This window comes from Conger conger, chromosome 12, assembly GCF_963514075.1.
Source record: "Conger conger chromosome 12, fConCon1.1, whole genome shotgun sequence".
Lineage (NCBI taxonomy): Eukaryota > Metazoa > Chordata > Actinopteri > Anguilliformes > Congridae > Conger > Conger conger.
This window is the reverse complement of record NC_083771.1, coordinates 6678735-6691243: the sequence shown is the minus strand read 5'-3', so window position 1 is coordinate 6691243 and position 12509 is coordinate 6678735. Positions and strand designations below refer to the sequence as shown.

The window sequence follows — 12509 nt, the reverse complement described above, 5'->3', positions numbered from 1 at the left end:
ATGACAGCATTTAGCCTGTTGCTAACCAATGGCAGTGTAGCAGCCACATGCTCTGCGATTATATTTTTCATGTAGCCTTGGAGGGCTACGCTAATTGTACAGTGCTGGACAATTGTTTTTTGATTGTGATATTATTCACCCTGTGTCAGCCTCCACTTCTAGGCTTTGGATTCGTCCACGATAGTTGATCTTGAATGTTCCTCAATGCCTCTGTTGTTATTAGTTGTAGTAGTGAAACTTGCCATTGTCATTTGCATGTAAAGAAAATGGGCTATAAAAACGTGCTTCATCACATCATTTGTTTGCCTTGGCGAATACACAATGGAGTGAACTGTACTTGAGTGAAAAAGGAGGTTTTGTCTCATTGCCATACTTGGACAAAGGAAACGCTTGTTCGTGATGTGCACTTAAGTACGGTGCAGCCTAATTTCTAACCTCTTATGATTATATAGTATTTTATCTAATTGCTAAGACGAGAAATTAGCCCATTTTCCTTCTGATCTGTATTCACATTCACAGATGGAGGATGCTGATGTCAAGACTCAATTCTGTATTAAGGGTGTGATGATGAGGCAGTGTGACCAGACTTATTTATACACTATGTCTCTGGAGTCACAACCCAAATGCTGGTGTTGATGCCCACGTAAGCGGTCAAATGATAATTTTAAAATAAACTGGCTAAATTGGCTTGGTTTACTTTTAAAATATATCTGTGAATTCTTCAAGTGATTGTCAGAAAGGTTCAGAAGGAAGGTCAGTCTGTTCCCACAGAGAGTGGTACGAATAGGGTTTACACAGTAAACGGGATAGATATAGCTAGCTGATACTTCTGTCACAGGTGTATTTTTCATCTGGGAAGTGGTTGTTGGTGCAGGCTAGTGTGTGCAAATGTGCCTACCCGGCTCTGCTCTTTGGAGAGGATGTAGAATTAATGTTTCCTCTGAGAAAAGTATCAACGGCTTCCATTTTCTGCACTTGTTCCGCTTCCCTTGCCATTTTAGTTGAAAGTGTTGACCTTGTCAATAGGTTTCCCGTCCTCTGCATGTAAACCCATCCGTGCAGATTGATGCTGTATTGTGTTGCAGGAAGCAGTGAACCGCAGGAGACTGTCGGAACTATTTTGTTTTCTTGTTTTCGGTCCGTGAAGAAACCATATTTTGCCAGTGCAGCAAAGGCCATTCAGCTATATTATTAGTTCTTTCAACCCTTAAATAAACATACGCATAAATTATGTCCTTGAAGCTCTTTAAATGTAAACAAATGCACCGTAGCAACATGTTGGCTGGTGCTTAGTTGGGAATTCTGTCACCCTGGTCACTGGTCAAGTTTCACCAGGCCCTTATTTTAGTAAGGCAGTGCATCTCTACATGCTCTACTGATAAAAATACACCTTCTAAATGCATGCCTGGGCATGTCTCATCCAACAGCCGACAGGAATTTAGGAATTTTGGGGGGTTTTTTTGTTTTGATTTGGTTGTGCTCTTGGACAATCCACTTCGTGTTATTTCCTGTTCTCACATCTAATTCGGTTTACAGCATGTGCAGTCTGAATTAATCCTCAAACTCAGATGTCTTCTTTATGTTTTCACAGTGCATTTGGGACTTGCCATTGGTCCGTTGAACTTTGCTTGAACGAAGTGACCAAAATTTGCCATTTTTAAAATGCTGCTCCCCCAAATATCATGGCTGAACTTCTGAAACAATGTTTCTGTATCATAAATCATTTAGCAGCCAGATGGTTTTGAAATCTGTTTATCACAGACGCACCATCCCAGCCATCATTATAACAACAAATGTTTTAATCTCTGTATTTACAGCTTTACTCGATGGACTGTTACGCTTGAAGTGTGTATCAAAAGGTTTATTAGTACTTTGTGTAGCACGGCACCTCAAATAAACATATTTCTGGAGGAGGGCACTGGAGGACATCAGTAGGCTCAGTGGAGCATATTGTTGCCCCCAGCAACTGCCCTACTGTCCAAGTCACTGCTGCACCTCTCCCCCGCCAGATCCTCCATTCTCCAAGCTTCAAACCATGCCTTGTGGATGCCCAAGAATAGATGAAGTTGACACATTAAATAAAAGCCGACCTGCATTCGGATTTTGCACAGACACAGCGAGCTATGGGTACTTATGTTGCTTCAGTGAGTGGCTTCATTGCTTTATTTTATTGTGGAATTACCCTTTAAACACGGCTTTAACATTCAAGGCGCTTGTTCCGGGGGGTGTCGCGTTACTCCATGCTGGTTTGTGAAAGGAAATATCAGAGATCTTAGCTGAGAGCATGTTTCAACTGCACTTGAAAGGATTTTTTTTTTCTGTGGTTCCATGTCATGTAGAGGTAGGTGGTTGTAATTTTTTAAAGAGGTGGCTTAAAGATGTGCATTTTCCCAGAAACTGTGTGCACATACAGGCAAAGCCATTTAGATGTGCTCTGTGGCTATCTATTTCCACATTTTTCCTTTCTTTGAATGTAGTCAAAGTAGTTCCAAAGGTACATACCATATGTAGGCAGTGCATAAGAGTGGTGCTTTGTGTCTGTGTGGAGGGGGTGCATTACTTTTTAGACATTATGCTAGTTTCTGTTCCCTGTATTATTTTTATAGCGGGTAATTTGTCATGAGCTTGAGTTCCAGTAAATGGTCATGCATCGCATAGCTTGCAGTTCAAGACACTTGTATCACATTTGTTGAGCAATGCTATTGCAGTTTTAAATGGTGACGTAGTACTAAAATAGCTAGGAATGGGTTGTTGACTTGATGTCACAAAGAGTTTCCAATGGAAACTATCAAACGTCGCTTCTTTGGCACTATTTCATCTGTTGCAATGGGGCTTGTGTGCCCAGGTGTAATCCATAGGTAATCTCTATGCCTAGAACTAGCCTCTCTGTTTCTCTCTCATGCCTCTTGGCTCTGCAATGCAGGCCTGGCTGCCAGCCCACACTTTACATTTTGGTTCAATTCAACTCAGGTTAAATTCAACAGTCTACACCATTGCTTATAGAAACGCCTTACAACCTCACAGGTTTTAGGTTTAGGGTTCTTTTGGGTGTAAGGTTAGCAAGAATTGCACCTTTCCCTGTAAATTTGAATCTGAATTTTTGCAATTGTATGATGACGTACTGATGATCCTGTTACCATTAAGTGCTGTAACTCAGCACCCTTGAATTGACAAGTTCTGCCGAAGTAACGTTAGTGCTGTAGTGAGTAACACAAGGTGACAAGAGCCTGGTTTACACACAAGGGTTTACCCACCCCCCACTCCCTCCCCCTGGCCCCCACTCCCTCGCCCCGTTCCCCTCCCCATCCCCTCTGGCATTCACATGACCCAACTGTTTAAACAACGAGGATTGCTGTTCCCAGCACTTTAATACCAGCCTGGATGGGTGGAGCTCATCCAGGCTGGTATTAAAGTGTACCACATGAAAATGTCCAGAAATTTCTCTGATCCGTTCAATTGGCCTTTCTCACGGTAAATTGGAATTTCGAGTGGTTTGTCATAATTGTTTGTACGTTTCTTAGTATTTCTTACAAAACACATACAGAAAATGTTCTCCATAAATTCTTTATTTTACAATGCAGGTTTACCGCATCCCTCATGTTACATTACAATGTCCTGATTTCCTTTTTGTTCTTAGAGGGAAGTATAGCATAAGAAAAAACTGTCTGTCCAAACAGTGAATGACCCTTTAAAAGTTTGATTAACATTTAAAGTAAAGCTATTTCCTCATCTTGGATGTCAACTGTTTGGCAAGAAGCGGTAAACCACTTTTCTTTTCAAGGTTATTTGCATATTTGATGTGGTAATTATCGAAACAAAATGGCAATCATTTTTTCCTGTAGTCTTGGAGGAGTACGCTAATTCTGCATTCGTACTAATTGGATCTTGTGATTCTTTTTTGTTTTACCAACAGTAATTGTCATAGGTTATTAAGTTCAGTTGATGCAAATGCTGCATTTTGCTGAAGTTAGATATTGCAGATATTAGAACCATGGCAGCCATATTTCATATTTTGTTCAGATTATCATCAGATTATTTGGACCCTTAAAATATATACATTTATAGCACATACACTCACCAAGCACTTTATTATGAACATGTTAACTTTATTACACCTACTTATTAATGCGATTATCCAATCGTGTGGCAGCAGAGCAATGCATACAGTCATGTAGATACGGGTTAGGAGCTTCAGTTAATGTTCACATCAACCATCAGAATTGGGAAAAAATTAGATCTAAGTGAATTTGACTATGGATTGATTGTTGGTGGCAGACTGGTCAAAGCTAACAGGAAAGTGACAGTTACACAAATAACCTCACATTACAACAGTGGTGTGCAGGAGAGCATTTCTGAACATGGAACGCATCTTAACTCTAAGTAGGCTACAGTAGAAGTAAAAAAAAAAAAGTGTAATAAATACCTAATAAAGTGCTCGGTGAGGGTATGTGTTCCTTTGTTGGGGACACACAATGCAGCTGTGTCAGAGAGCTGAAATGACTCGGTGCTCACTCAGGAAGTGGATTCTTGTACTTTTAATGAATGTGCTAAATTTAAAAAAAGAAATACAGCTCAGGAAGGAAGTTCTGGTGGCTTTCTTTCGAAAGTGTATATGACCACGCCAGCTCAGACAAGCAGCTCTGAGCTTTCAAGACCGCCCTACTCGCCTCAACCTTTAACCATGAGTATGTAATCACCATCAATTCCAGTCTTTCTGACCTAATTTGTTGACAGATATTGTTCTGTTCCTAAGCAGATAGCGCAGTGTGTTGGCACCTGTGGCACTCTGTCAAACATTTATTACAGCCAATATCAGTCCACTGGCCATCTGAAGGCATACTTTTGTCTGTGTACTACACTTCCATTCATATAGCTGTATTTGCATTGGACAGGAGTCAAAGGATTACATTACTCCATCGAAGGAAGGCTATGAAAGAGATTTGATGTAAAGATACAAAAGCTTTATGTGCATGACATGGAGCCGTTTACATTGCTTCCACTATACTTCCACAGGCTTTCATTATATACTTTTGTTGTCATGAAATACAATATCCAGTTCTGTACACAGGCTTAGAGAATTCATACAGGGTTTGTTGGGTTAATTAATGATGTGAAAGGCAGATGGGCAGAGTAGTTAATCTGAGATGAGATAAATGATTGAGAATTGGTCATATGAGCCATAACGATTACAATGAAGGCCTGAATGGCTGTCAATCAAGCTATTTGAATCACATGATCAGTTAAAGTAACAGAAAATAATGGGTCTTCATTCACTTACATTCAGGTGGGATTGTTGAGACCGATGTTCTCAAAAAATGAATTCCAGTGTGCTAGACATTTATGAATGACAAAAGAGACGAGGAAACCTAATAGCTTTGACTTTCAAGGGGAACAAAAATCTCTGTACACATTTCACCATAGAAAATTGAACTGAGGAAATAACAGGTTGCATATAGGCTGATCTTGGCCCTCAAATGTCTGAAATGCAGAAGTCTAAAGCTGTTTAAGAGAATAGTTTTTCTCAGCATATGCCTGTGTTGGGATTCCATAATCTAAAGAATTGTGTCCTGGATAGCTTTGTTAGTGTTAACACTGTTTGTAAATCAGAATTGCAGTTGACCAGGAATGACAATGGTGATGAAATCTACTCGCAATGCAGGTTTATTATGTCGCAATGTGAAATAAAATGTTTCATCATAACTGCCTTTTTCTCCTGTGTAAGATGATGCATCATTGGCTTCAGGAAAGGAAAGTCATGTACATAGGGGATTCAAACAAAACATTAAACAATAATGATATACGTATACTCAGAGAACCACTTTATTATATATTTATTCAACTTATTTTCAGACTTATTGGCTTTCTGCCACTGGAGCCTATCTACTTCCAGTTTCGATGTGTTGTGTGTTCACAGGTGCTCTTTGCATACTACTGTTGTAACACATGGTTATTTGAATCAGCTTGAACCAGTCTCGCCATTCTCCTCTGACCTCCCTCATTAACAAGGCATTTTCCCCAACAGCACTGCCACTCACTGGAGGATTGTTTTCCATACACTGTACACTCTAGAGACTGTTGTGCATGAAAACCCCAGGAGATCAGCCGTTTCTGAGATACACAAACCACCCTGTCTGGCACCAACAATCACTCCATCAAAGTCACTTAGTCACATTTTTTAGTCACATTTTTCTCCATTCTGAACAACTGAACCTCTTGACCATGTCTGCATGTCTGTCTTTTATGCACTAAGTTGCTGCTACATGATTGGCTGGTCAGATATTTGCATTGCAAAGTTAATAATTAACCTGGTTAGTTACTAAGATGGCTAGGGGTGGAAGGGTTGAGTTACCCATTTTTAAATTTCTTCTCATGGGATAATTATGGATTTAGTATTTCTGTTGGTCATCTATTTTAGCTGTGCTAAAGGAAACAGCAATGGTATATTTATTTCAGATGTCTCTTTTCCAGCCCAACTTTAAAGTGTAAGCCTTACTTTGCACATAATATGTATGGTCCCAGGAAATTATATAGCATTTGGACCTAGAAAGAGTAAGGTAAATCTCTGCACTGTGAAATACTGAATATTTTCCTCTGCTGTTTTACATGTGTACAAGAGACTATAATTACCCCCATTTGAACAGTGAGACTGAGTCTCTGACATGCAATATGTACTCCTGCATCCCCACCAAAGTGTTTTTGATAAACAGGTTTTTTGCATCTTGTTTGTGGAGATGGGCTACGTTATGGTAGTGCTTTGCTGAAGAGACATGATGCAGAGGCGGCATAAGTACTGATTGTACATCCTGGAACAGGATGTTTTAAGTATCACATCTCTGAATGACAAAGGCTATAAGTGGAGCCTGTTTCTTTCCCTGATTAAAGGCATTCCTATTTCACTGACAAAGTGCAGATAGATTGACAGTGGATGACATCAAACATGCAGACTATTGTAAATTGTTTGAAGAGAGTACATTAAAACGTAAGGGTGTAACATTTCCATGTTCTTTAGATGAGCTCATATTGAAGTTTTTGATATATTGATATAAAATATTGTTATTCGCCAACTTGAGATGTTTACACGCCAGGACAAGGTGGCTTGTATTTGCAAGTCAGATATTATCGGACCACTCTACCTTCCCTCACGGGTGTGTCCTCCATCCTCTCTCTCTCTCTTTCCTCACAGGGCCTCCGGTAAGATGAGTCAGAGCAGCACGGATCTGGAGCAGGTCTGTCAGCAGGGCTCTGTGGAGCGTCTGGCCCAGTCTCCCAGGGGCCTCCGGGGTGGTCAGGTCGCCACCTCTTCTGACAGCCTGCATTCTGACTCTAAAATGCCCAGCGATGGAGGTGAGTGGCCTCTCGCTTCCAGAACATTCTTTACCCCCTTGGAATGTGTTAATAATATGCTCTTAATATTTAACGGTTGAGGCAAAAAAGATTACAGTTTGTAATCGTGTGACATTTGAATGTGGTGACATTCAAATGCCTTTAAAAAAATTGTCTCGGTTGACATAGAATTACATTTATTGAATCAATTTAAGCTTTATTGCATTTCAAGCCATTGTTGTCGACTTCAGGGTAAAAAAACAATTTGGCTGTGATTTGATATGCTGTCCAATAGGCCAGACCTATTTATACCACCTTCTCATGCATGCAAAAGCTGAGGAGATAAACCTAGTTAAAAAGTGTATGTCTCAATCCAGGATTAACATAAATGGGAATAAATTATTTTCAGTTTGACTGAGTTACCCGTATGATTTCATAGTCCTTCTCAGTGTTGCAGTGCATCAGTGTTACTGGCTTTACATTGGCTTCCCACACCTATTTTTTGTCCAGGTCTCCAGGATGCCCTTAGCCCATCCCCATTTCCCAGCAGCCCCCTGACTGGGTCTCCAGTGTCCCCCTACCCCGACCCTTTCCTGAGCGCCAGTCTGGGACGGCAGGTGCAGCCTCCGCCTCTGCCCGAGAAGAAGACCGTGAGCCGCACTCTCTCCGCACCTGCCGAGGCCGCCGGCTCCAAGCACCTCCCACGGACACCCAAGTGGTTCCCGTTAAGCGGCTCCGAGGACAACGTCTCCCGGCCGAGCTGTGCCCTGTCCAGCCCGGGGGACCGGAGGAACCAGTACTCCTCCAGCGAGTCCCTGGAGCACCTCCACCCCCCCCTCAACCGCTCGCTGCGCTCTCGGACGTTAGACGAGCCCCCGGCCGGGGGCGGGGGCGGGGGCAGGCTGGGGGGCTACTGCCGCGGGGCGGTCACCTCCTCCTCCTCCCCCCAGCTCAGCGCCCCCGCCTCGGGCTCCAGCCTCCAGCTGCACGCCCTGCTGTCCAACATCGACAGCCGCGAGGGCGTCTACGCCAAGCTGGGCGGGCTGTACGCCGAGTCCCTGCGCCGGCTCACGCTCAAGTGCGAGGAGCACTTCACCCGCAGCCAGAGGAACCCCATGCGCTTCGACGAGAGCAACTGGTCCCTCTTCAAACTCACCTGCAACAAGCCCTGCTGCGAGGCCGGCGACGCCGTGTACTACTCCGCGTCCTGCGCCTCCGACCCCAGCAACCCCTATGCAGTCAAGGTACGGCCTTCCTCTCCTTCATTCCTCTCCTTCATTCCTCTCCTCTGATTCCTTCATCTTCAGCTCGGGCTTCACTGCTGAGGGACAAATGCAAGCAGATATTCTCCAACATTTATTGGGCAGAATGTTTTCAGAGGTGATATAATCATTTGATTTACTAAAATTGAGTAGATTAGGCTAAGCAGGAGACAACCTACCCCAACCCCCCCCCCCCCCCCCCCACCCCCCCGGAGCAATGTGGGGTTAAGGGCCTTGCCCAAGGGCCCAACCGCTGTGTGGACCTTATCATTGCTACACTTGACCCACCAACTTTCCGGGTCCTGGTCATGTACCTCAGTCATTGTGATGGAAATGAATTACATTCTGTGCAAGAAATATGCTTAAAATTGTCATTCAAAACTGTGAAGCCACTTTACAGCTATAAAACTGTGGAATAGAATTCCCAGTATTTCAATTTTGTTTATTTTCATTAATAATAATTATCATCTTTTTTTTAATAGAAGGCAAAAAAGAAGAACCTTTCTCCTTTTCTCATAAAGTGTGTAGTGCAGTTATGTAAGGAAACCCAAATGTACAGCGTTGAATATTCAAATCAATGAGATATAACTCCTCTGCCGAAGGAAAATTCCTATAATTTCTTTGTGTCTGAGGAGCATGCACTGTAGCTAGACCTGGGAGTGGTCCAGTCAACCCGACCTTTGTCCCGCCCCATTAGCAATGCATACAAGCCAAACAGCTGTACTGCAGAAAGTTGCCCAAGGACAGAGCTATTTCCTCATGTCTCTGAATCTATAAATCTTTTCAAGACTGGGTTTACAAAGGGACACGCCTTACTCATCAAGAGCTGTACATGGAACTCTTGCCTCCTGCGTCACAGCAGTGTGAAATCACTAAGCCCGAGATTAATCACTAGACTGCAATCTGTGAGGTCAGAATTAATCACTCTTCCATAGCTAAAGTGCCAGTCCCTTTTTTGTTTGTTCTTTAGTAGAGCAGTAGTAGTCAGTTGGCATGTACATGAAAATGGAATGGGTCCTTGTATTCAGTAGCAATGCAACACCTCTTCTTGTGAACGCAAAATGTGGAAAAAATATGTATGGGAAATCGAAAAGTCTGAAGATTAAAAGACTGAAAGAGTGTTTTCAGAAGAGAAAAAACTGTGACCTCATTTTCATTCCGTTCCAAATCAGGCTTGAACGGAATGTAACTGGCCTGCTGGTCTGTCTCGTTTGCAGATTTGTAAGAACCAGACCCCCGACGCCAAGCAGGGCCACCTGTACGGGCTGTCCGTCCAGCAGGGCGTGCCCCCGCACTTCAACCTGCAGCAGGACTGCGGCCACTTCATCGCCTGCGTGCCCCTGAGCATGCTTCCCCCAGACGAGGCGGCGGGGCCCGGGGCCCAGCGGGAGCCGGAGCAGGAGCGCGTGGTGGTGGTCACCCGCGAGGTGCCCCAGCACAGCGCCGCGGACTTCGTGCGCGAGTGGGCGGCCTTCCACCGGGCGCAGCCTGAGGCCTACGAGCGCCGCGTCTGCTTCCTCCTGCTGCAGCTGTGCAGCGCGCTGGAGCACCTGAAGGAGCACGGCGTCTCGCACCGCGACCTCTGCCTGGAGAACCTGCTCCTGGTGCCGCACCGCCGGGCCCCGCCCGACGACCGGGAGCAGAAGCGCCTCCCCCGCCTCCTCGTGGCCAGCTTCGGCAAGGCCAAGCGCCGCGGCCCTGACGACCTAGCCGCCGACCCCCGCCTCAAACGGGACCGCGCCCGCCTGGCGCCCGAGATCGTGTCGGCCGCGCAGTACCGCAAGTTCGACGAGTTCCAGACGGGCATCCTCATCTACGAGCTGCTGCACCAGCCCAACCCCTTTGAGGTGAGCCCCAAGCTGAAGGAGCAGGACTACGCCTGCGGGGACCTCCCGCCCATCCCCCACGCCTCGCTGTACTCGGCCGGGCTCCAGCGGCTGGCTCAGCTCCTGCTCCAGCCCGACCCCATCAAGCGCATCCACATCCAGGAGGCCAAGCGCGCCCTGCAGAGCCTGCTGTGGGGCCCGCGCCGGGACCTGATGGAGCAGCAGGGCGAGCAGGCCGGGGCGGCCCCCCGACACGAGGGCCTGCTCAACTGGCTGGATGTGAAGCGCGCCCTGCTGATGATGAAGTTCGCCGAGCGGTGTCTGGAGCCCGGGCACGCCGCCGAGCTGGAGGACTGGCTCTGCTGTCAGTACTTCTCCTCCGCCCACCCGCTGTCCCTCTGCCACACCGCCGAGCTACTCTACGGCCTCAAGTGAGGGGCTCCGTTCGCAACATCATGCGCGGTGGCCATTTAAAAAAACAAAATCAAACATATGAAATGCACAGAGACAGTGAGCTCTGTTACTTCCCCTGCTCTGCGCCCACGGATATGGAAGCGAGACGTTGCTGATCCGTCCAGCTACTGCATGTAGAGACATGGTGTACATGAACACACACTCAGTTGAAGAGATTGATTTTCATGCGGCACAGCCAACGTGTACAGCACTGTTAACACTTGTTCTGGATCTGGGATCTTGTATGACACGGATATGTATATTAAAACCAACCATTAATCGCAGTACTTATAGACATCCTCACCTGCAGTGTTATTGAATATAGGTTTGTCCGGACTTTGGGAAAGCTGTGTTACTGTGTGTCATTATCAGTCTTAACGGATAGGCTTCATGTAGCGCTTAACTCTTGTAGGCAACTGGTTTGCAGGAATCATATTGTAGTTAAACTCTCAGGTGTGATTTCAAAGTGTCCACATTCTGTAGGGCCATCATGTTTAAAGTGCTACTAATTGGAAAAATGTCCCTTAGTAGTTGATTATGCATCTGGCCTCAAATTACCAAAAAGATATTGCAAACATTTTTAGTGTACTTTTTCCCCAGCCCCATGGGCTTCAGTATTAAGGTTTTGGTAATGATTGTACAAAAGAGTTAACTGCTACAGCTAAGATGCCATCAGAGAAGTTATTCTGGTGCTGAATGATCCATATGACTAATTACAACTAATATCATACAGGCTATGATAATGTTAAAGCTGTCTCTATTGTTTTTGTATTACATCAACATGTGTAGTACAGATACAGAGATGTTGTAACAGTAGGCTAAAATGAAAAGGGCTGGAAGAAGTATTCATTGTAAAAGGACACCAAATCTGTTTGCTTAAGAGATGCCAGTGAGAACACATATGGCTGTTATAACAGAGGGTGGTATATAACACGGTTGTCCATCAGTGCAGTGATGTACGTAGATTAAATTGGGTCAAATCATATACAGTAATACTTTGTGAAGTCTTACTATGACCATTACTAACTGTTCATGCTGGGTTTGCTGTTGTTATTATTATTATTATTATTATTATTATTATTAATATTTTGTATAGTGCCTTCAGGTCTCGATTTATGTATTAGTGACAAATTGAGAACCTAACTATAAACCTAATAATTCCATTGTATTCCTCATTTAGGATAGTCTTAAACTGGAATTTCTAAATGGGCTTGATCTGTACAGTAATGGTTTAACAAACTGGGAGCCCAGTAGGTCTTAATTGCAATGGATCTGATCCATATGAAAGTATATTTATTGTAAACATTCGATTTTTTTGTTTTTGTTTTTGTTTTTTTTCCACTGGAATGTCATTGTCCTTTCTCTGAGGTGTGTTTGAGTGCCAACTGGAACAATGTTTTATAACTATGTATGTTTCTGGCTACATCCAATTTACCATTTGACTACTGAATGTGTGCAGTGTATTCCCAGTTGGAAGTCACTGGCTTTCCATGGCTGCATGAATCTTAAAATATTGTTTTCCCCTTATCATCATTCTGGTATTACTACTTCTGTTAAAATCTCTTCTCGCACTGATATTCATTTTGCATTCATGTACAAGTTTCACCTTCATCCATCAATAAATTGTAAATGCGTTTTGACAAAA

General features: G+C 44.2%; 1 protein-coding gene across 2 annotated transcripts in view; it reads left to right on the top strand.

Annotated features, from left to right (window-relative positions):
- The window catches only part of LOC133141807 (inactive tyrosine-protein kinase PRAG1), a 19032-nt gene extending 6523 nt beyond the window's left edge, over positions 1-12509 (top strand). For both annotated transcript variants that reach the window (XM_061262564.1, XM_061262565.1), the window contains exons 4-6: positions 7184-7344; positions 7834-8567; positions 9803-12509. In XM_061262564.1, coding sequence (XP_061118548.1) covers positions 7184-7344; positions 7834-8567; positions 9803-10846 — 1939 coding nt within the window. In that variant the 3' untranslated portion in view covers positions 10847-12509. The remainder of the gene's footprint in view (positions 1-7183; positions 7345-7833; positions 8568-9802) is intronic.